At 42.7% G+C, this 25018-nt stretch overlaps 1 protein-coding gene across 4 annotated transcripts in view; it reads left to right on the top strand.

Annotated features, from left to right (window-relative positions):
- mon2 (MON2 homolog, regulator of endosome-to-Golgi trafficking) overlaps nt 1-25018 on the top strand; it is a 144092-nt gene that overhangs the window by 43196 nt on the left and 75878 nt on the right. For all 4 annotated transcript variants that reach the window (XM_084335422.1, XM_084335420.1, XM_084335421.1 and 1 more), the window contains exons 3-7: nt 1765-1892; nt 11043-11174; nt 14645-14774; nt 19874-19971; nt 20350-20475. In XM_084335422.1, the coding sequence (XP_084191548.1) occupies nt 1765-1892; nt 11043-11174; nt 14645-14774; nt 19874-19971; nt 20350-20475 (614 nt within the window). The remainder of the gene's footprint in view (nt 1-1764; nt 1893-11042; nt 11175-14644; nt 14775-19873; nt 19972-20349; nt 20476-25018) is intronic.

Here is a 25018-nt window from a genome sequence, read left to right as displayed (position 1 = left end):
TAAAATCGGAAAAAAAGGAAGGGCGGTTAGGTGGCCGAGCGGAGATTGCGTTCGTCACCAGCCCCGGAGCTGAGCTGGATTTGCCTGTTCGAATCCAGCTCACAGCTCCGGGGTTGTCACCAGCTTGGCTGGCCGTCTGCACTGATACAATTGGCTGTATCAGAGGGTGGGAGAAGCTGGCGGGGTGGGTCCGGGTCGTTGTAAACAGCGACTCCTACAGTTCGGTCGGGGCGCCTGCTAAGCGCGGATTGGACGTGAGGGGGATAGTGTGGTCCTCCCACACGCTACGCCCTCTCAATGAGAATCCGCGCTGCCAGGTGAAAAGAAGCAGTGATTGGCTGGACGTGTGTCGGAGGAAGCACGTGGTAGCCTCCACTCTCCCAGATTATCTGACTGTGGGGGGTAAGTGCGCAGCGACCAGGAAGGGACTGGGAATTGGCATACGACTAACATTGGGATGGGAGAAAATCGGAGGAAAAATGGAGGGGGAAAAAAGACCAAAAAAAAAAAAAAAAAACGATCAAAAATAACATCTATATACGTTTTTGGCCGCCAACCGCTGGCGCCCAATAACGTATATATACGTGAATGGCCCCGAAAGTGTTAAAGCCCTAATCTGGATTATTGTTTACCATATAAATGGGGGATATAATCACTTTCATTTTTAGTTTGTTTCTAGATGGAAAATAAGCTTTATGGAACTTTCTTAAAGGGGACATGTCTGGCTATGCCTTTCACTATTTGGGCAACTTTACACAATTCCTGTCAGTCTATGGAACACATCTGTAAAAAAAAAATCTAAAATATTTATTGTTTTGTATTTCTAATCAAGTACTCTAAAGAAGCATTTTTCCACTATTGTCTCAACTGAATTGGAGCAATCCGCCAAAATGAGAATTAGACACAGACCCCATTGATACAAACCCCCATTGCTAGGAAACAATGCTAAACACTGGAAAAGGCCATTTATAAGACACGGGACCTTTCACATTGTAATTGAGGATATAGGTCTGTTTTACCCCAGTGTTTACAAACGCTATCAATGTAAACAAACCTTTGACAGCCCAGAATTACAGCTAATACAATTTAAAAACGTGATATTTAAATGTCTCATCAACTAGAGAACGAAAACATCCGTTTCCTTTTTTTTTGTGTGATGAGAGATTTGTATTACAGATCAGGCTTTTGAAATGACAGTCTGGTGTGTTCTCTTACATCTCCGCTTTGATCTCTCTGAGGCTGCACCTTCCTGCCTGTATGTGTGTGTGTGTTCATCACTGTGTCTGGCCTCCTCCTCCCTGATCTCTCTGAGGCTGCACCTCCCTGCCTGTATGTGTGTGTGTGTGTGTGTTCATCACTGTGTCTGGCCTCCTCCTCCCTGATCTCTCTGAGGCTGCACCTCCCTGCCTGTATGTGTGTGTGTGTGTGTGTGTGTTCGTTCATCACTGTGTCTGGCCTCCTCCTCCCTGCAGCTCTGAAGGAGAACAGCCTGGAGGTGGTGCAGGCTGCACCTTCCTGCCTGTGTGTGTGTGTGTGTGTGTGTGTGTGTGTGTGTGTGTGTGTGTGTGTGTTCATCACTGTGTCTGGCCTCCTCCTCCCTGATCTCTCTGAGGCTGCACCTCCATGCCTGTATGTATGTGTGTGTGTGTTCATCACTGTGTCTGGCCTCCTCGTCCCTGATCTCTCTGAGGCTGCACCTCCATGCCTGTATGTATGTATGTGTGTGTGTGTTCATCACTGTGTCTGGCCTCCTCCTCCCTGCAGCTCTGAAGGAGAACAGCCTGGAGGTGGTGCAGCCGTTCCTGATGGGCTGTGGCACCAAGGAGCCAAAGATCACCCAGCTGTGCCTGGCCGCCATACAGAGACTCATGTCCCATGAGGTGGTGTCCGAGGTGAGCGTCGGTAGCTAACCTGCTACTTTACACATTCTACATACTTTATTCAATCCACAGATCAAATCACATTGCCCTTAGGATTCAAATAACATTTGAACATGCATCATACAAAACGCATCTTCTCTGGCACACTGTCACTGGTTACCTATTACAGTAGAGATAGACACACTGTCTGGTTATCTATACAGTATAGATAGACACACTGCCTGGTTACCTATTACAGTAGAGATAGTATCTATACAGTATAGATAGACACACTGTCTGGTTACATATTACAGTAGAGATAGTATCTATACAGTATAGATTGACACACTGTCTGGTTACATATTACAGTAGAGATAGACACACTGTCTGGTTATCTATACAGTATAGATAGACACACTGCCTGGTTACATATTACAGTAGAGATAGACACACTGTCTGGTTACATATTACAGTAGAGATAGACACACTGTCTGGTTACCTATTACAGTAGAGATAGACACACTGTCTGGTTACATATTACAGTAGAGATAGACACTGGTTACCTATTACAGTAGAGATAGACACACTGGTTACATATTACAGTAGAGATAGACACACTGTCTGGTTACCTATTACAGTAGAGATAGACACTGTCTGGTTACCTACAGTAGAGATAGACACACTGTCTGGTTACATATTACAGTAGAGATACACACTGTCTGGTTACCTATTACAGTAGAGATAGACACACTGTCTGGTTACATATTACAGTAGAGATACACACTGGTTACATATTACAGTAGAGATAGACACACTGCCTGGTTACCTATTACAGTAGAGATAGACACACTGGTTACATATTACAGTAGAGATACACACTGTCTGGTTACATATTACAGTATAGATAGACACACTGTCTGGTTACATATTACAGTAGAGATAGACACACTGTCTGGTTACATATTACAGTAGATATAGACACACTGTCTGGTTACATATTACAGTAGAGATAGACATACTGTCTGGTTACCTACAGTAGAGATAGACACACTGTCTGGTTACCTACAGTAGAGATAGACACACTGTCTGGTTACCTACAGTAGAGATAGACACACTGTCTGGTTACCTACAGTAGAGATAGACATACTGTCTGGTTACCTACAGTAGAGATAGACACACTGTCTGGTTACCTACAGTAGAGATAGACACACTGTCTGGTTACCTACAGTAGAGATAGACACACTGCCTGGTTACCTACAGTAGAGATAGACACACTGTCTGGTTACCTACAGTAGAGATAGACACACTGTCTGGTTACCTATTACAGTAGAGATACACACTGGTTACATATTACAGTAGAGATAGATTTATGATCATATTTTTAAAATGTTCATAGGATAGTGGATCATTGATTTTTAGTGTGAGTTGAAGATCATTCCAGGATGCTGGTGCATCACAACACAATGCAGACCAAGTTCAGACTGAACTTGTGGGACCTTAAGTGGTCCAAGTGTAAGCCAATCATTTGAGCGGGTCAGATAAGGTCCATAATTCCCATAATATATGGTGGCAATATCCCGTCAATAGCCTTAATGTTAAACAGATACCAATGTCTATTTCGTAAGACCAACCCGCCTTATCATACAGGATGCAATGATGAGTTCCATAACTATCACCAGTTATGAATCTAATAGCAGAATGACAGACGATGTCTAGGGGTGAAAGAGTGGACAAGGCAGCGTTTCTATAAATTATTTATATTCAGTGACTCAATAGTGGATCCATTTAGAGTAGATATACGTAAGCAATTATAATCTATGTTTCTTTATCTAGAAAATAGCATACATTTAGTGTTACTAGCATTCAGCACCAGCTTGATGAGAGCTTCCTGCAGATCATCATCATTCATCATCATTTATTTATTTATTCGTACATGGAATTACCACAGTCCAACAGTACATATTAATATAATCGGACCAAATTCCATGGCCGAAAGGAACAGGAAGAAGAAAACTTCTTATATATACCTGCCCCTACACACATACAGCACACCGATAGACTTATTGCGTAAAACCAAACAGAATATACCCATCCTGCAAAAATGGAAACATCAACACAACTAAATTAAATCAACACAAATAAACCCACCTTGTGTATCTATCAGTCAAACTACATATTTAGGTTCATTCATTTATACACACACACACGCACACGCACACACACGCACACACACACACACACATGTCTACATTTATATAATGTATTCTATATTATACTTCTATATACTATATAATTTTAATTGTATTATAATATAACTAAATCATACTATTTATACTACACCATATTGGTATACAGTATTATACAATATTTTAATATATTCTATGTTACGCTGCTATATACTATATTACTATACTCATACTAGCCTACACTGCAATGCTACGCTATGTTATCCTGCCATGCTAAACTGCAATATTATACTAAACTGTGCTATACTGTCTATTTATCTTTTCTTTGTACAACCTTTTGAAGTGAAATATATTAGTAGAACTCTTCATCATTCTGCAAAGAGTTCCATAGTTTGATACCTATAACTGAGGTGCACCTTTGTTTTAAGCTTCCTGCAGAGCATCAAAGGAACGTTGGAGGTTATCCACTGCTAGCTGAACTGAGGCAGCAATACAATTAGGAATGCCCCGATCGATCGGCCACCGATCGTTATCGGCCGATAATCAGTATAAATATGCGATCGGTGATCGGTGATAATGCTTTATTTTCGCCGATCGTCAAAACCGATCGAAAAACATGATCCAATTCTGAGCGGAGATCTCACTTGCTGAGTTCTGTCTCAGACACACGGAGAGAGCTGCGGCGTCTGCTCCTCCTCCTCCAGCCCCTCCCGCACCTGTGTAAACACTAGTCTAGTCTAGTCTAGTGGGACACTGGGACCTCCGTGAGCTAACGTTAGCTACCGTTACAAAATGACCCAGTCAACTATTCACTTTTAGTTTAATACATGATGAGGCATTGTCTAACGGTATCTAGCCGGCTAGCTACTGATAGCTCCTGATATCAACAAATGCTCCAGCAATAGTCTAGTACTAGTGTATGATACCTCCGTTAGCTCACGTTAGCTCACTGTTCAAAACGAAATGTCCCATTCAACTAAATAGTTCACTGAGGCGTTGTCTTAACGTTATCTAGCCGCCTAGCAGTAGCTACAGATAGCTCCTGATATCAATGTCTTATAACATCGATTCGATGCGTATTCGAGCCCCGGCTTGCATCGCAGTCACAAACGGGGCTAGCTGAGGGAGTAGGGTATATCTGCAGAGCCGCAGATATACCCTGCTGAGGACATGCTGAATGTGATTTGACCAAAGCAGAGTATACACACAGACAGTGGAGATAGCGAGCATTTTGACTTGTTGCGTGGTGGCGATGTCTCGCAGATAATACAACTACAAGTATAATTATATAATATATATATTTTATTAAAAAAATATTTTTTTTTAATCAAAAACTATCTATCGGATCGGTATCGGCCGATATGGCTCAAGACTATCTGTGATCAGTATCGGTGGCAAAAAACGTGATCGGGGCATCCCTAAATACAATCAATTATAGTATCATCCACATACAAATGGGCTTGACAGCCATTCAATGTGAGACTATACTATATTGTTTAGAAATATCAGGCTACTAACAGCAAGTTTATGAACATACCTGAGGCTACAAAATATAAAAATCCATTAGCTTACAATTATAGCTAATGCCTAAAATGTGTGTGGCCAGTGGCTGGTACTTAAATCAAATCAAATCAAATCAAATTTATTTATAGGGCCCGACAACACACGTTAATGTCCCCATGGGCCGTACAGATCTTCTTTAAACAAGTCAAGAAGAAAACATAACAATAAGTCAAGAACAGAACAAGAACACCATAAGGTGCAAACATTTTTAGATGGATGCAAATAAATGAAAGAATGCGAGCACTCCCAGACATACCCCACGCGAAGGTAAGGACAATAGGGAAAAAAGCTCCACAGGCAGTGTGGAGGAGAGAAACCTTAGAAGGGCCATTCAAGGGGGGATCTCCCTTCTTAGATGCTTAGCCAGTTTAACACACACACACACACACACACACACACACACACACACACACACACACACACACACACACACACACACTCACACTCACACTCACACTCACACTAAAATGTAATGTTTTGAATCCATATATATATATATATATATATATATATATATATATATATATATATATATATATATAGGGTTCAAATATTGACAACATAAGTTCAATATGCTTCTGAGGACATCTTATTGATACAGAACACTGTCTTAGCCATACTGCCTGGCTGCCGGTTATAGTGGAGATCTAACTAAATCTAGGCCAGCTGCTGCCCGTCATGCCCGCAGTCCTCAAACCACTAACTGCAAGTCTACACATACATACACAACATTACACATACACACATTTGCACACACAAACAAATGTCAATCACCTGGTTTGTCAAGACAGGCGCCTCTGATAGCCCAAGGGAAATGATGGATCAATACAGGAATCAATACGGTCAATCAATAGTCTTATCATCTAATGTAAATATGTAAGGTTAGTTTACGACTAGGATCTCAAAGGATCTCATAGGCTAGAGTGAGCACTGCTGGGTTGTTTTACGGTACTAGCATGCTATGCTCTGGAAGGCTGGCTAGTGTTAGATATGATTTGTGGGAAATTGAGTACATCAGGACTTCCACGTCGGAGCAAATGTACATTTTCATCATCAGCTGATGAGTGAAAGGCAGGGCTGGGCGATATGGCCTAAATATGATATCACGATATTTTCTGACCTTTCGGCGATACACGATACGCATCACGATGTTTTTCTTTTTTTCCCCAAACAATTCATTATGAGGCTTACCAAGACAGTATTTGAGTTTGCAAGCTAACATTAAAGACAAAATAAAATACCCATGCATTTAGCATTTTTATATTATATATTAGATTTAGATTATTGGATTATTAGATTATATATTGCATATATTTAGCAATGAGATATTATATGATTTAGATATGAAATATGATGAATTGAAAATGGGGGACCCTGATGTAAACAAGACGAAAGTCTCTCTCTGGTCTGCATCCCCTTAACAATTGTATGTATTGAGCTGTACTGTATTGTACCCATTCTGCAATATGTTAATAAAGTTTTAAATCAATCAATCAATCAATCAATCAATCAATAGGATTTTAGCATTTTTATGAAACTACTGTATATTTGTATGTCTTTAAATGTTTTGATGAATTGAAAATGGAGGACCCTTATGTAAAAAAGCCGAAAGTCTTTTTCTGGTCTTCATCCTCCAGTCAGTCCACTGTTGTTGTATTGAGCTGTACTGTATTGTACCCATTCTGCAATCGTTAATAACGTTCATTCGTTCAATCATTCAGCCGGCAACAGAATAATTTTGATTGACAGTCGAGTCTGCCAATTACGTCACACCGCTTGTACCCGCCCTGCTGTTCTTAGCACCAATCGGCAAGCAGCGCTATTCTTTTTTTACATTCCTGAATGCCCTCCTTTGATTTTAACGAGAGCTCAGCTCAACGACAACAACAACAGCTCACCGCAGCCGACGAGTGATTACTAGCGCACCGCAGCATAACAACGAGGCATAATGATTTTACTGCAACAAATGTTATAATAAAAGCCGTTCCATACATCTGTCTGATTGAAAACTTTATTAACAGACAGCAGAATGGGCACGCACAACTCGGCACGGACTGAGATATGAACAGTAACGCTTGCTATCTATGTCGTCATCGACGTTGCTATGTTTGGGTAAATACGCTGATATGTAACTATATAATGTGTAACTATATAATGTTGATGCCACAAAACGAATGCCTTTGTTAATCATAAGTACTAACTTTGATGCAGTAATGTGTGTGTGGGAGCGGCGTTGTTAAAAAGTTTGAACGGGGTGGACCAGATTGACGCGACACAATCCTCTTGGGCAAAACATCACGATATCCACGATACGTTAAAAAAGTGTATCGTTAATGAACTGTACCCGATATTTATATAATATCGTCATATCGCCCAGCCCTAGTGAAAGGATTTTGAACCCTTTAAATAGTGCATCGGAGTCTGAGCCGTGAGTCATAGCTGTTTCAGAAGCTGTCGCTCTGCAGCCCCTGGACGTGGAGTCAGATCCTGGTGCTGAACTGCTGTGGTTTCACCCCCCTGGACGTGGAGTCAGATCCTGGTGCTGAACTGCTGTGGTTTCACCCCCCTGGACGTGGAGTCAGATCCTTGTGCTGAACTGCTGTGGTTTCACCCCCCTGGACGTGGAGTCAGATCCTGGTGCTGAACTGCTGTGGTTTCACCCCCCTGGACGTGGAGTCAGATCCTTGTGCTGAACTGCTGTGGTTTCACCCCATGAAAGACCACTATGTGCCTTTATTAAAAGCTCCTGGAGTCGACCCGTTGCTCCCCAGCTTCGGATAGTCGGCAGCTTATTTACTCAAGCTAGTATAGCTTTTAAAGCTTCTCACTTCAGCGGGGGAAGGACTCGATACTCTATACTTAAAGGAACACGCAAACTTTTTGGGAAATTAGCTTATTTGCCATCTACCCTGGAGTTAGACAAGCAGATACATACCCTTTTCTTCTCTGTGCATGCAGTAGGCTTAGGTTACAGCTGCACCGTTAGCCTAGCTTAGTGCCATTAACTGGAAGTAGGTGTGCCAGTGTAGCCTAGTTCCCAACAGTCTCCAAATACAACTCCAACCAAAACATTCCTGTAAACATGTTGTGACCTGTGTATTTACCACGTGGAGAAATTAAAGAATTTAAATAATTAGAGACATTTTCGTTTTCTAAGCATAATATATACTCGAAATCTTTTTTGCCGAACCACTGCTGCCTGAGCGCAGCGATTTCATCACCTCAAAAACCCTGTTGCTTTTTGAAAAATGGGGCTTTTGAGGTGATGAAATCACGGCACCCAGGCAGCAGTGGTTCGGCAAAAACATTTTCAGAGTTACATATCTGCTTAGAAAACTAAAATGTCTAATTATAATTTTTTTCTCCACGTGATAAATACACAGGTCACAACATGTTTACAGGAACGTTTTGGAGTTGTATTTGGAGTGTATTTAGTTTTTCTGTGTCCCCAGTGTGACATGGAAACTTAATTTGTGTGACTATGGTCTGTTATGTACTCCTTATCCCCGGCCTTGACCGAGCTACTTTATCAGGATAGAGTGACTAAATAGACCCGGCTGACTGGCCTCAGTTCTCAGCTCAGAAGTGGATTTTCTTCAGAATTAAAATACTGATAGCCGATAGTACAGATCCAGCATGATAAGGCGGTAGGAACAAATGGAGAGTGATACGCCGTTATAAATCAAATAGACTGAAGTTTCTGTTTACATTTTGAATTGATCGAATGGAATGTGAATGGAATGAAACACACACAAACACACAGAGCCTCTCTCTCTCAGCCGCGCTCCAGTAGCCATGTACCCCATCAGCCAACGCTGAGCCCCAGGCTTTAAACACTGGCCCAGACCAACCAGACAACCTCACCATCGATCCATGTGGTTTCGCCTGAGCGGGCCGCAGCGGTCTGTCACGGGGGGGGGGGGGTGTGGTCACGTTTTAATCTCATTTGGCGCCGTCTAGAAGACTACAAGTCATTTGGTTACACCGGAATAGATGATAATCAAACATAATGAAAATGGAGAAGTGGTTATTGACGAGGCTAGGAAGGCGCCGGCTGGTGCTGTGCCGTGTAAACAAGCCCATAGTCACACTCCAAACAGATGATGACAACAACATACCCGGTCCTGTATCCCATGCCCACTGAGATAGATTAGCCTGTAGCCTCGAGCAGCATTTGTTAATGTTGGGAGAACAACAGACCGAACATACAACAATCATGTTCTAACAGGACAACATACAGGGTACATAACATAGGACATTTTACATAGTTGAGAAGTGTATGAATAAAGAGCAAGCACATTAGTTTAAAGAAATATTATTAATAATCTTTATTTTATTTTTTTTATTAAAGAAAATGAAAGAAAATATAGAATGAATTGGTTCCATGACAATTGTATTACAAAATAATGAAAAATAGGTCATATCACATTGTAATTTGTACTGGAAAACTAAATACCGCCAAATACCGTAATGTTATACTGTCGACACTAAATAAGTTAATTTGTTTAAAACAAAGATATTTTGTCTATCGCCCAGCCCCAATAAGTGTCTGTGTGAGGTGAAGAGTCAGCCAGCCAGCCAGCCCCGTCACTTTAATGTTACCCGAGTACCAAGAAGTGCTGGGTTAAAAGAAGGTCGTTTTTCCATCAGCATGACTCAAAGAAATCCCAGTCAGTGTCTGACTCTGGGAATGACACGGCTAGCGGCAAGCTCTCGCTCAATAGGACAGGGTGATGTAGTGGGTGACCCCATGAGCAGCCAGTTCTTGGTGTTAGCAGCTGGTCCCGGCTGTGTGGTTGGTGTGACCTCGGGCCGTTCTCTCACTTGCTGTGTCGTCACAAGCCACTGACTGTGGTGCTGCCTCCCAGGAGTAGCTATAACAAGTCTCACTGTGTTTGTTTCTGCATGGGTATTTATGCCTGTCTCTTTGTTTGTGTGCGGGTTTGTGTTTCTGTGTGTGTGTGCGTGTTTGTTTGTTCATATATATATATATATATATATATATATGTGTGTATATATTTATATGTGTCTGTGTATATATTTGTATGTGTGTAATATATATACATAGGATATTCCTTTGTTGATCCCCTTGGGGAAATTCGGGTTATACATATTTATATGTAAATGGTGCATTTATATAGCGCTTTACAATTTTGTTCCTCACATTTTACCCATTCACTCACACATTCACTCACACATTCACACACCGACGGCGGAAACAACCACGCAAGGTGCCAACCTGCTCATCGGGAGCAGTTAGGGGTTAAGTGTCTTGCTCAAGGACACTTTGACATGCTACCCGGGAGGAGCGGGAATCGAACCGGGAACCGGGATTACCAGACGACCGCTCTACCTCCCGAGCCACTGTCACCCCTATATATGTGTCTATATATTTGTGTGTGTGTGTGTGTGTGTGTGTGTGTGTGTGTGTCAGGCGGCAGCAGGGAACATCATCAACATGCTGTGGCAGCTGATGGAGAACGGTCTGGAGGAGCTGAAGCTGCTGCAGACGGTCCTGGTGCTGCTCACCACCAACACCGTGGTCCATGACGAGGTCCTCTCCAAGGTACAGCAGCACATACAGTTCACATCTCCACCATGACGAGGTCCTCTCCAAGGTACAGCAGCACATACAGTTCACATCTCCACCATGACGAGGTCCTCTCCAAGGTACAGCAGCACATACAGTTCACATCTCCACCATGACGAGGTCCTCTCCAAGGTACAGCAGCACATACAGTTCACATCTCCACTATGACGAGGTCCTCTCCAAGGTACAGCAGCACATACAGTTCACATCTCCACCATGACGAGGTCCTCTCCAAGGTACAGCAGCACATACAGTTCACATCTCCACCATGACGAGGTCCTCTCCAAGGTACAGCAGCACATACAGTTCACATCTCCACCATGACGAGGTCCTCCAAGGTACAGCAGCACATACAGTTCACATCTCCACCATGACGAGGTCCTCTCCAAGGTACAGCAGCACATAGTTATTCTCCACCCAAATAGACAAGAGTTTTCTATAGTCTACTAGCTGAATACATGTCCTACCTTGTATGAACCTTTTCAACATTTTCTTTGCTCTCGCGATGTTTACATCCCATCCGTGTTGAGTTTCGGTTTTGGCAAAGTTACAGTGCACTCTTTTTGTGTTCTATGTCACCCCTGGGCTTGTGTGTCCTTGTGCACATGCTGGACCAACACCTGACTGATCCAAAACTCCATTGGATACATAAGCCACAGTAGAACAGTATTATCATTTTTATTTTCCTTTTCAACCTTTATTTATACAGGTAGAAATCTCAAGAGCGACCTGATCCACCAAACAAACATAACAAATACATAAAACTAGTTCCAGACAAATACAAGACGAGTAACGCAACTAAAAGTCTAAGAGAGGCTAAAATCTAGATAAATTAAGAGCAAGAACAAGAACAGGCCCCCATGGATGCCCTTTCAATATTGCGTATAAGAAATTTAAAATCCCCAATGGGAATTAGGTTCAGGAGCCTCAGTTCCTTTTCCAATAAGTTCCACGTAGATGGGGCAGAATAGGAAAAAGGCTGTTTTTTCCGAGTTCTGTGATGGCAATTGGTACAGAGAGAGTTAAAAGATCCTGTGACCGCAGGCGAAAACCGACTGTTTCTGCACCATGAGGGATGACAAGTAAGAAGGGAACAGACAGCGGAGTGATGTATAGATGAACCAGTACCAGTGGAGAGTCCTACGCAAGTGTAGAGATGTCCAGTTTAGAAGTGAGTAGAGGGTACAATGATGTTTAAGGGGCTTACAACCCGTGATGAATCTCAATGCCCCATGGTAGACAGCGCCATGCGTCATGCTTTCCCAGTGTGGTACCTACTCTACCCACTGCACAGAAAGTAGGCATTTTCTTTTGAAAGTGGTTACCAATGGTTACTGGCAGCCATGTTGGAAGAAAGAGAACTACACAAGCATTCTGTACAAGTGGACACAGTCCTCACTGCAGATAACTGACGTCCGAGTTGATGCAGCTTCAATGAAATACAAATGTAAACAGCTTAGATACTTGTGTAATTGTGAATTAAATCATATCAAACAATCCCTTGGAATACAGTATCATCAAACGGGGATCCATGGCCTCTAATGCAAATCTATTTTGAGCTACTTGGAAGGTTTGGGAGCCGCTGCGTCACACAACACATGCTTGCTCACATCTTTATTTCTTTCACACTCACAAAGACACATTCTGCCGTGCCCAACTGGTTACACTACTAAAAACCATATGCAATTTGTGGTATTATTGCCTCGCTCGTTTCAGCACTGCAGATGAGCGAGTGGAAGGTTGTATAACGTCACGGTGACCAAGTGCGTCCACATTTTTATAGGATTCTATCACATTTTCATAACAACAGCGAATATTACGTACGTTTTCATTGGGGTTTCTTACAAATTAACAATGTTTTATTTGTCCTTTATATGCGGATAACATTCAAATCTTAAATTGTACCATTATGTTTCCCTTTAGACAACAAACGTAATGCTAATGGTGCACTTTTGTTAAGATAATTAGTTTACCATTCGTGGTCACTGTACTGAGGTCCCGTTAATAGTTTAACGCTGTTCAGATCGACCTGTGACCTGTGCTAACGCTCATGGGAAATGTATTCATGTAGTTTTCAACATTTTCACCTTTTAATTTTAAACCAATGCTGCCATCTACTGACAACAGAAAGTGTTGTCTAATCGTCACCTTGAGAGCCACTTCCGTATACAGCGTCGCTCGAAACCCATTCTAGAGATTCCCACTTCTTACTGGGAATGGGGCGTGGCCGTATTTGGTCCCAGACAATAAGAGTGGCTGCGATTGGTCTACGTTCCGTTGCATTAGTGATGCCGATACACCAGTGAGCTGGCACCGCAGGGAGTGGCAGCCTGTTGTGACCCAACCTTTTGCATTTTCTCTACTATCTCTATTGTATTTATTGATTCTCTTACAACTTTCTTTCCTTGATTTTGATTGATTTAGCAATATGTGCTTGTACGTTGTTTTTTGCTATTGTAAATAACTTAGTCTAGACTAGTCTAGTTAGAACAACAAGTTTGTCACCAACAACAACGCCGGCAGGGCTGTTTATGCGTGTGATGCTCTCCTCGGTTTCAGAGATAGAGTTGTCGTGCCGCCGAAGAACCTCCCTGCTGAGGGTCTTTCTACTATTACCCTGCCCATGCCTGTACCTCCCCTCCCCCATGCTGCTATGACGCCTGCATTTCCCCAAGGGGATGAATAAAGGAATATCTTATCTTACATTAGCCGAGTGCCGCTCCCTCAGGGATGCTGTTGAGCCGATACCGCGAGGAGCAGGGAGGAACGTTTGTGTATCGTCTGCCCAATCCTTTGGCAGGTAACCAATCATTCAGGAGGTTCTTTTCTATATTAATTTGACTGGTTAAATAGTGTAGTACTAGTAAGTGGCTGGAATTTAGAATTTACCACTGACTGCAGCTATTGGAATGGACACGGTAATGTCCTGCCCTGGCATGTAACCACCTTGTCACCTCTCTTCTAAACCAGGCCAGGGATGAACAGGGTAACATCCTGCCCTGGCATGTAACCACCTTGTCACCTCTCTTCTAAACCAGGCCAGGGATGAACAGGGTAACATCCTGCCCTGGCATGTAACCACCTTGTCACCTCTCTTCTAAACTAGGCCAGGGATGAACAGGGTAACATCCTGCCCTGGCATGTAACCACCATGTCACCTCTCTTCTAAACCAGGCCAGGGAAGAACAGGGTAACGTCCTGCCCTGGCGTGTAACCACCTTGTCACCTCTCTTCTAAACTAGGTCAGGGATGAACAGGGTAACATCCTGCCCTGGCATGTAACCACCTTGTCACCTCTCTTCTAAACCAGGCCAGGGATGAACAGGGTAACGTCCTGCCCTGCCATGTAACCACCATGTCACCTCTCTTCTAAACCAGGCCAGGGATGAACAGGGTAACGTCCTGCCCTGGCGTGTAACCACCTTGTCACCTCTCTTCTAAACCAGGCCATCGTGCTGTGTTTCCGCCTGCATTTCACCAAGGACACCATCACCAACAACACAGCAGCCGCCACCGTCAGACAGGTGGTTACCGTGGTCTTCGAGAGGATGGTGGCTGAGGATGAGCGTTTTAAAGGTCAGTGGGGGGGGGGGGGGGGGGTGTTTGCTCATTGGAAATGAAGTCTGCAGAGGAAGTTGACAGCGTGACATTCATGGGGAAATACGAGAAAGCACAAAGTGAAGCTCATATTGTAGTCCTTTTCAACAAGTTCAATAGGTCTTTGAGGTTGCCTAAACATGTCCCCCACTCAGATTATGCGTTCTAGCAGCCTCTATACCCCCTCTGTTTCAGTCCTGTTCTCAACTGTATGTTTCTGTGCCTGTAACGAGTGAGACGATTTTATCGTACAAATACGATAATTATTGTACATTTGGCAACGGCGCACGAGCCTGTACCGTCGGCATTCATGCAAATTTTAAGTCCGTCGAGAGCTGGTCCACCGCTGGACATCCAGCGCTCATGGATAATTGACTCCATGCGGGGAGTTTCAGAGTGGAGTCGGGCTCATGTGATCTCATCTCCAGAGAGTCGGCCTCCACGTGCAGCCCGGCCTCGCCCTGGAGTCCAGGCCGTGAAACAAGGGAGTTCCCAGAATGCATCAGGAAAAGCAGTCCATCAGCATTCAAGGCAGTTTACTTTTGAAGTAGAAATCATAACTGGCATGTTTCTTCACCGTGGGGAGAGAGAGCAGGTCCATAATGTCATCACAGAGTACCTCTCTCTGCTAGAGCCATATGAAATCCTTTTTTTTTTTTTTTCAAATTCCGTTTTTTCCGTTTTAATATTTCAGAATTCTTTATTTTGCTCTGTACGCTCATTTTACCATCAGAAATTGTGTCTAATAAGTGGGAATGAATAAATGTCCACAATTTAATAAGATATAACAGTCCATTTAATAGGGCTGTCTTAAATACTTCGAAGCTTCGAACCTTCGTTCGATGGGCATGGGATTCGAATATGAAAATAAAATTCGATTATTAAAAAAAAAAAAAAAAAAAAAAAAAAAAAAATTATATAGGCCCTATATATATATATATATATATATATTATTTTTTTGTGCAAAATCAACTCTGCCTCTCTTTGTTAACACATTAACTGCCACGCACTTTCAGCATCTTATACCATTCTCTGCCAGTACTGTAAGTCTATGGAGATGTTCACCTTCTTTGCAGGGCTATAACTTTTTAAATTGTATTGCTAAATTGACATTACTATGGCCCATTCAACATCGATTATCTATCGTTCAGGATGTAGGAATGTTTTACTTTTTCATTCACACATTCATACGAAAATACCGTCTAGAATATAAATATGTTTTTATCGTTTTCTGCAGTAATTCCTAGAACGTGAGATATAGGCATAAATGCATATATAGATTATCAAATGCCGCTTGTTGCCGATACACGCTATATAAAAAATGTCAACTGTACATGGTCCTAAACGTTATGACTGATCATGCGCGGGTGAACGGAGGGGGGGGGGGGGGGTCGTTTATAATTCCGTGATCGTCGTTAAATGCTTTATGTAGTATGGGTGATATATAGATCAGAGCAGTTTGTATAGATAATAATAAACAAGCAGGCTGAAAGTAACGTCAGCTTCCTCTTACCGTTGGGCAATGATACTGGAGCAAAAAGATCCCAGTTATTTGATGGGGATCGAGTCGATCCATTTCCGGTTTGTATAATAATAGTACACGCCCAAATCATGTCGATTATTGAGTTATGGCAGTGATCCATATCCACGGTGTGTGGCTAGAGTCTTGCAACGATATGCGAGTGGCCGGACGGATTTAGGAGACGCACCGATATCCAACCGGCCATTTCTGGTTTGGCAACTCGCCGATCATCCACCAGGTGGCAGTATTGAAGCGTTGCAGAGTTGTGCCGAGTCCCACAGCATCAGACAAGGCTCCGTGAGGGAAATATGAATAACATGCCGAAAATATGAAATATGATCTCAATAACGTCGTACGCCGTGATTTGGCAGAATTCGCATGAACTTGAAACACGTCGTACAACGTGATTGGCGGGGAAAGTGTTAACTACAACAAGCAATGCTGTTTGTTATTTAAGATGAGGTCGGACTCGGCACTGACAGATTTGTGTTCATTGTGCTGCTTTTATAAAGCCTCAAATGACGGCTTACAATATTTCATGAAAGCAAAGTGTTTAGTTTGTCTAAGATTTAAAAAGGTTTAAACTTTACAGCACTGACAAAGTTGAACAAAGTGCTGTACAAGTCCCAATTTTTTTTTTATATAATTTTTTTTTTTATTTACAGTTGATTCCATTTGTATTGCTCAATTCCGTGATTCCGTCCGCGATTCCGTGAACGCGGATTTCATATGGCTCTACTCTCTGCCTGTCTTCTAGTCAGAGCAACCGTTATAGACCAATACAGACCTGTCTTCTAGTCAGAGCAACCGTTATAGACCAATACAGACCTGTCTTCTAGTCAGAGCAACCGTTATAGACCAATACAGACCTGTCTTCTAGTCAGAGCAACCGTTATAGACCAATACAGACCTGTCTTCTAGTCAGAGCAACCGTTATAGACCAATACAGACCTGTCTTCTAGTCAGAGCAACCGTTATAGACCAATACAGACCTGTCTTCTAGTCAGAGCAACCGTTATAGACCAATACAGACCGGTCTTCTAGTCAGAGCAACCGTTATAGACCAATACAGACCTGTCTTCTAGTCAGAGCAACCGTTATAGACCAATACAGACCTGTCTTCTAGTCAGAGCAACCGTTATAGACCAATACAGACCTGTCTTCTAGTCAGAGCAACCGTTATAGACCAATACAGACCTGTCTTCTAGTCAGAGCAACCGTTATAGACCAATACAGACCTGTCTTCTAGTCAGAGCAACCGTTATAGACCAATACAGACCTGTCTTCTAGTCAGAGCAACCGTTATAGACCAATACAGACCTGTCTTCTAGTCAGAGCAACCGTTATAGACCAATACAGACCTGTCTACTAGTCAGAGTTGATTGATTGATTGAACATTTTATTAACAGATTGCAGAATGGGTACAATACAGTATGGCTCAATACACACAATTGTTAAGGGGATGCAGACCAGAGAAGGACTTTCGTCTTGTTTACATCAGGGTCCCCCATTTTCAATTCATAACATTTATGACATACACGACATACAGATATACAGTACTGTTACATCCAGACATTTATGACATACAAGATATACAAATATACAGTACTGTCTATTTACAGACAGAGTTTCTAAAGAATACCGTACTTTTCGCACTATAAGCCGCACCCGACTATAAGCCGCAGCAGCTAAATTGAATGATGTGTACATATATAAGCCGCACTGGACTATAAGCCGCAGGTGTTTTAATGTTTAATTACCATATGTAAGGGTTTGTGCACAGAGGGGATTGTCACAATACTGTCGGACAAATAACAAGAATTAACTCATTTACAAGTTGTATTAAGTTTAGCAAATAAGGGAACAGATAAATAACATTTCAATGCAGTAAAAAAAGCTATATTTTCGGGTTTGGTCCACATATAAGCCGCACCGTTATATAAGCCGCAGGGTCGAAAAATGGGGAAAAAAGCCGCGGCTTATAGTCCGAAAAGTACGGTATATACATTTGAGGGGGAGGAAACTGTACATTGGGGGGTTGGGTGGGGGGGGGGGGATTGGACATTTACCGGGGCCAGTTTCTAGAGCGGTTTTGAAGGAGGGTAGGGATTCACATTATTTTACGGCTGTGGGTAGGGCGTTCCACTTTGTTGTGGCATAATTTCAAAATGTGATTAGTCCCCTTTTAATTTTTTTTGACGAATCTGGGTTGGACATGATTTGTGGAACTCCCTCTGGTGTTGTGGTCGTGGTATTCACTGACCTTTGGGAAGTATTTCGACATGTACATTGGGAATCTTAGTGGTGTAGTGTATCTTGTAGACCAGGCCCATTGCAAGTTGCTGTACTCTGTCGTCTACTCTAAGCCATCCTAGATTGTCAAAATGGGCAGGGGTGAGATGGGTTCTAGGAGTAAGGTCAAGCAGTAGTCTGACCAGTTTGTTTTGTGATGTTTGTAATCTTGTTTTTAGTGCCTTTGAGGTGCTTTGGTACCATGAGGTGCAAGCATAGTCGTAGTACCCTTGAATGAGTGCTCCTGTTAGAGTCTTCAGGGTATTCTTGCTTACCAGAGAGGACATCCGGTACAAGAATCTTGTTCCTGGTTGACTTTTTTGATTACATTGGATGCCATTTTGTCACAGGTTGATTTTCCTCTAGGATGGAACCCGGGTATGTAATTTCATCTTTCCTTGTGACAATATTGTCACCCACTGTAACAGAGAAGCCGTTGGCCTTGCTGAGTTTGTTATTTGATCCAAAGAGAATGGACTCTGTTTTACCCAGGTGTAATGATAGTTTGTTATCAGTGAGCCAGGTGCAGATTTTGCCGAGTTCAGAGCTGAGGGCTTTTTCAACCTGTAACTTGTCCCTTGTCATAGCAACCCTTATATACCAATACAGACCCCTCTCCCTGTCACCTTGTGTGAGCAACCGCTATATACCAATACAGACCCCTCTCTCCCTGTCACCTTGTGTGATCAACCGCTATATACCAATACAGACCCCTCTCCCTGTCACCTTGTGTGATCAACCGCTATATACCAATACAGACCCCTCTCTCCCTGTCACCTTGTGTGATCAACCGCTATATACCAATACAGACCCCTCTCTCGCTGTCACCTTGTGTGAGCAACCGCTATATTCCAATATATTCCACACTTTATTCTACATCACGTCCATCCCATCAACTTTCTCTCCTCTGTCTAACTCTGTCCGTCCCCACGAAGCGTACCGGGTTTACTTTTGAGATGATCTGAATCGGCTTATCCCGACGTCTACGCCGACGTAATGAGGCTGTGAGTGTGTTCGGGTGCTGTCCCTGCTGCCCCTTCTCTGAATCACACATTTGGGCTCAGTGTAGGAGATTGGGACTGACGGTATAATCAAGGAGCCTGTCCCCCACTTGTAGGGAAAGGTTTATGACTGACCTGTGTTTTTGTGCGTGTGTGTGTCTGCATTTGATTGTCTCTGCGTCTGACTTTGAGATAGAATTTGTTTCTCATGTTTCCTGCCCCAATCCCCCTCTCCATCACTCCCACCCTCTTCCTCCCTCCAGGCATTGTGGAGCAGCCCCCTCCCGTCCAGGGCAACACCAACCGAAGGTCTGTCAGTACTCTGAGGCCCAGCGCCAAGGACGCCTACATGCTGTTCCAGGTACTGCCACCAGGGGGAGACTATGGAACTCTATGGAATAGAAATACTTTTATTATTACTCTACACGTACACATTACCCTCCTGTCAATATGCTGAGAGTGCAGCCTTTTCGGCTGAGCTCAAGGGATTGATAATAGCCTGCTCCCACATAGAACGTTTAGGTATAAGTACGTCTATGCATTGAAATGGGAATTACAAAGCGAAAAAGCTATTTAAAAGCCAGCTATGTCTGTTATTACTCTACACCCACGCTGTACCTTTCTCCTATAATGCCTGTCCTCTTCACATAGCCCCGTCAAAAGCCATGTATTGCAGCACCTCCTAATATGTGTACTGTAGGATATTGTATTCCATTGTGTTGGATCTTATCGTGTGCAGGACCTGTGCCAGCTTGTGAACGCCGACGCCCCCTACTGGCTGGTGGGCATGACAGAGATGACGAGGACCTTTGGCCTGGAGCTGCTGGAGTCTGTTCTCAATGACTTCCCTGGGGTTTTCCTACAGGTACACACACACACACACACACACACACACACACACACACACACACACACACACACACACACACACACACACACACACACACACACACACACACACACACACACACACACACACACACACACACACACACACACACACACACACACACACACACACACACACACACACACACACACACACACACACACACACACCTCTTGGTGTTTTCAATGAGAGCTAGTGGCAGTCACCTCTCACACACAACAGCAATACAGCTTCTATTTACATACTGTAGTAACGTTGTAGTAAAATGATTGAAAAGTGCTCCTTTTCCCATTTTCTGTTTAACCTGAATTTACTGTTGGACTATGTCACTAAATCAATAGCACTGTAGAACCCCGCCTTACTGTTCCTTTTAGTATAACCCTGCCTTAATGTTCCTTTTAGTATAACCCTGCCTTAATGTTCCTTTTAGTAGAACCCTGCCTTAATGTTCCTTTTAGTATAGCCCTGCCTTACTGTTCCTTTTTTAGAACCCCGCCTTACTGTTCCTTTTAGTAAAACCCCACCTTACTGTTCCTTTTAGTAGAACCCAACCTTAATTTTCCTTTTAGTAAAACCCCACCTTACTGTTCCTTTTAGTAGAACCCTGCCTTACTGTTCCTTTTAGTAGAACCCCGCTTTACTGTTCCTTTTAGTAGAACCCTGCCTTACTGTTCCTTTTTTAGAACCCCGCCTGTTCCTTTTATTACAACACAGTGCTGACAGTTTGAGTAATCGATTACTCATGGCCATCCCTAATATGTACATGTATATACCGGTAATAGTATTGCATGGTTTATAAAAAGTGAATCACGTTATTATTTAGTTACTATTACCATACTGTTGATAAATGGCTGTGTTTTTCTGTCTCTCTTCCTCTCAAATCAAAGCCAGATGTGAACACAGACAGGCACCTTTCCTTGGACCTGGTTATCTTTTAAAAAGACAGAGCTTCATATTAGTAGACGGAACAGACATGATCACCCCACACTGAACTCTGTCAAATGCATACGTTTGGTATTTGAAGACGTCACAAAACCTAAATCTCTTCCATAAACAGACACATATACTAGCTTCACATACACATACATAGTACACTACACACACACACACACACACACACACACACAATACCCCTCCTTTCTCCATACACAGACATTTTTGTATCACAATATTTTCTGATATTTAATATTTTTTTTGTGAAGTTTAATTTAACACTTTGATTGCCTAAGGCTAAATTCATGATATACCATCCGTTGCCATCTCTATTTGTCTATGGAGAAGTTCCCCTTCTTTGCAGGGCTATAACTTTTTAAATTCTATTGCTAGATTGCCATTATTAGGGCCCATTCAAGGTCCTATATGTATTGTTCATTGTGTAGCAACGTTAAACTTTTTCATTCACATATTCATAGTAAAATATGGTCTAAAGTATAAGTATGTTTTCATCTCTTTCTGCAGCTTTCTCCAGAACGTGATTTATAGCCCCAAATGCATTATATTGATGATGAAATACAGTTTGGTAGGAATCTGTGCGAGATCAAAAATTTCAATTGGACGTACTTCTAGAAGTTTCTACGTATCATCTGATGATGACCGGATGGGCGGGGGATCGTTTATAATTCCGTGGGCAGCGTTATATCATTCATCTAGTGTGGGTGATATGATCATCAGAGCAGTTTATATCGAACACGTTCAAAAATAACGCTGAATCTTACCGTATCTTCCTCGCGCCGTTGGACGATGAGCGTGGAACTGAAATATTCCTATTATGGGATGTAGAAATACGCGATCTATTTCCAGGTTGTATAATAGTACGTCCAAATCATGTTGTTTATCGAGTTATTGGCAACGGATCGCTATGTATTGTGTCGAGATCGAGTCCCGGGACCTATAGAGAGTGCCCGGAAGTAATATGGACGATCAGCACTTCATCCACATGACTTCCTGTTTGGCGCTTCTGCCGATCGGCCACCAGATGGCGCTCTTGAACCGCTAGAGGGTTGAGAGGAGGCCAGCACTGTGTCTCAGGGCTGCAGAGGAAAAATATGATTTCGATCACAGATTTTTGAAATATTGATATTAAAGACGAGTTAGGGCGTCCTCTGCAACTTTAGCATGGCTAGGAAAGACGCCTAAACACGTTTTCGGCACTTAAAGTGTTAGACAGAAACAGTTTGGTGTTCTTTCACCTTAACCTCTTAAGCCCGACGCGTCCGGTACCGGACCCAAGCCATAAATCAATCTCTCCAGACTGTATGACATAATGTAGCCAAGAGACCCTAATCCTGTCAAAACAGCAGTCATAGTGTATATTTTCAACAATACGTTTGTTTACCAATAGGTTAAAGTGTTATTAACACTTTCTTCGCCAGGCTTATGTACATCATTATACCCCTCTCTGCCAGCTCTATTTGTCTATGGAGAAGTTCCCCTTCTTTGCAGGGCTATAACTTTTTAAATTGTATTGCTAAATTGACATTACTATGGCCCATTCAACGTCAATTATTTATCGTTCAGGACGTAGGAACGTTATACTTTTTCATTCACATATTCATACTAAAATACGGTCTAAAGTATAAATATTTTTTTATCGTTTTCTGCAGCTTTCTCCAGAACGTGATTTATAGCCCTAAATGCATTATATTGATGATCAAATACAGTTTGATAGCGATCTGCGCGAGATACAAAAATTCAAATGGACGTGCTTCTAGAAGTTACTACTTATCATCTGATGTTGACCGGATGGGGGGGGGGGTCGTTTATAATTCCGTGGCCAACGTTAGATGATTCATCTAGTGTGGGTGATATGACCATTGGAGCAGTTTATATCGAACACGTTAAAAAAAAAAACGCTGAAACTCACTGTAGCTTCCTCGTAGCGTTGGGCGATGAGCGTGGAGCAAAAATATTCCTATTATGGGATGTTGAAATATGCGATCCATCTCCAGGTTGTATAATAGTATATACGTCCAAATCATGTTGTTTATCGAGTTATTGGTAACGGATCCATTGTGTCTAGCTCGAGTCCCGGGACTATTGGCGAGTGATCGGACCGAATTGGAATGAGCACCAGCTTCCGTTTCTGGTTTCCGGTTTGGGCGATCCGCCGATCGGCCACCAGATGGCGCTCTTGAACCGTTGGAGAGTTGAGAGGGGATCAACAGTAGATCTCAAGTCTCCGGGGGAGAAATATGATTGCGATCACAGATGTTTTAAATATTGATCTCAATGACGTGTTACGGCGTCATTGGCAGAATTAGCATGGCGGGGAATGACGAGTTTAGGCGTCCTTGGCAGAGAAAGTGTTAACACAATCTGCGCCGGAAACGAGTTAACTCGTTATTGCCCGCCATGCGTTCAGCGCCAGAAACGAGTTTACTTCGTTATTTCTTTATTCGCTATATCTATTCATAATTCATAGCTGCAGCCTCTGGTATAGCCTTCCGGCCCTGTCTGAGCTGGCAGACTATCAACACCGCCCTCTACTGCCAGGCGGAGCTATTGCATCTCATTGAAAATGGACTGCTGTGTTTTAGGAGCGGATCTGAGCCGGGCCGGCGGGGTTTAAATACTCAAGCGAGCCAGTTCTATACAACGATAGCATCGAACAGTAACTCCGCCCGCCCATCATTGTGAAACGGTCAGTAGTGTGGTACGGACCTCCACAAGCATTATTTGGAATTGCAATCAGATATTTGGATTATTTCTTTTGCATTACATCAGATACAAGGTAAGACCATTATATATAAATTTGATCGTTGATCTGACATTTATTTCTACCGCGATCACAGCTATCTTTGTGGACCGTGTATGGCTGTTTACCGTTGGCTGCGGTGGGGGGGGGGGGGGGGGGGGGCGAGCACCCCGCTATGACGGTAATTTCATGTACTGTATGCACGAGGAGACATAATAATGATAATCTAGCGTTGATTACAGGATGATTAGATAATCAGCCGAAAAATTACAACGTGATGACTGGATTACAGTAAAATGCCTTTTTCTCATATTTTTCCTGGAATTACTGAAAAGCACCCAAACCATACTCTATTCAAAACGGTATAAAACGGAAATGTACGGATGAAAAAACAATATTTCTCTGGCATGTTGACTGGAAGCAACTCACTGAGACTCGACGGCGTTATTAGACCCATAGATATAATATAAGATATATTTTAACCACTCGCATATGTCGCAGTCTAAAACTATATCCATTGAATAAAGACCTGGCGATGAAGGGGGATCAGCGCCCCCTGCTGCTGGCGGCCAATGTGTTAATGAAATATCAGTTTATGAATTGTATTCATGCTAGCGAATTTCGACCGGAAATAAATGCGAGCGGCCATATTGTTGTATTGTCATTATGCTGAAGGAAAGACGGGGCTTTCAATGAGTGTTGGAATTTCGAAAAACAACATTACCCAGCTCATGCCAGCTTCTGTCAATCAAATTACTTGTGGAGTAACTTTTTTTATCTCTTATTTTTCGGGATTATCTACCACAAAACTGAACGTTATTGGCA

The sequence above is a fragment of the Notolepis coatsorum genome, assembly GCF_963971535.1.
Source record: "Notolepis coatsorum genome assembly, chromosome: 18".
NCBI lineage: Eukaryota > Metazoa > Chordata > Actinopteri > Aulopiformes > Paralepididae > Notolepis > Notolepis coatsorum.
The sequence above is the reverse complement of the archived record's forward strand: the minus strand, read 5'-3'. Positions and strand labels throughout refer to the sequence as shown.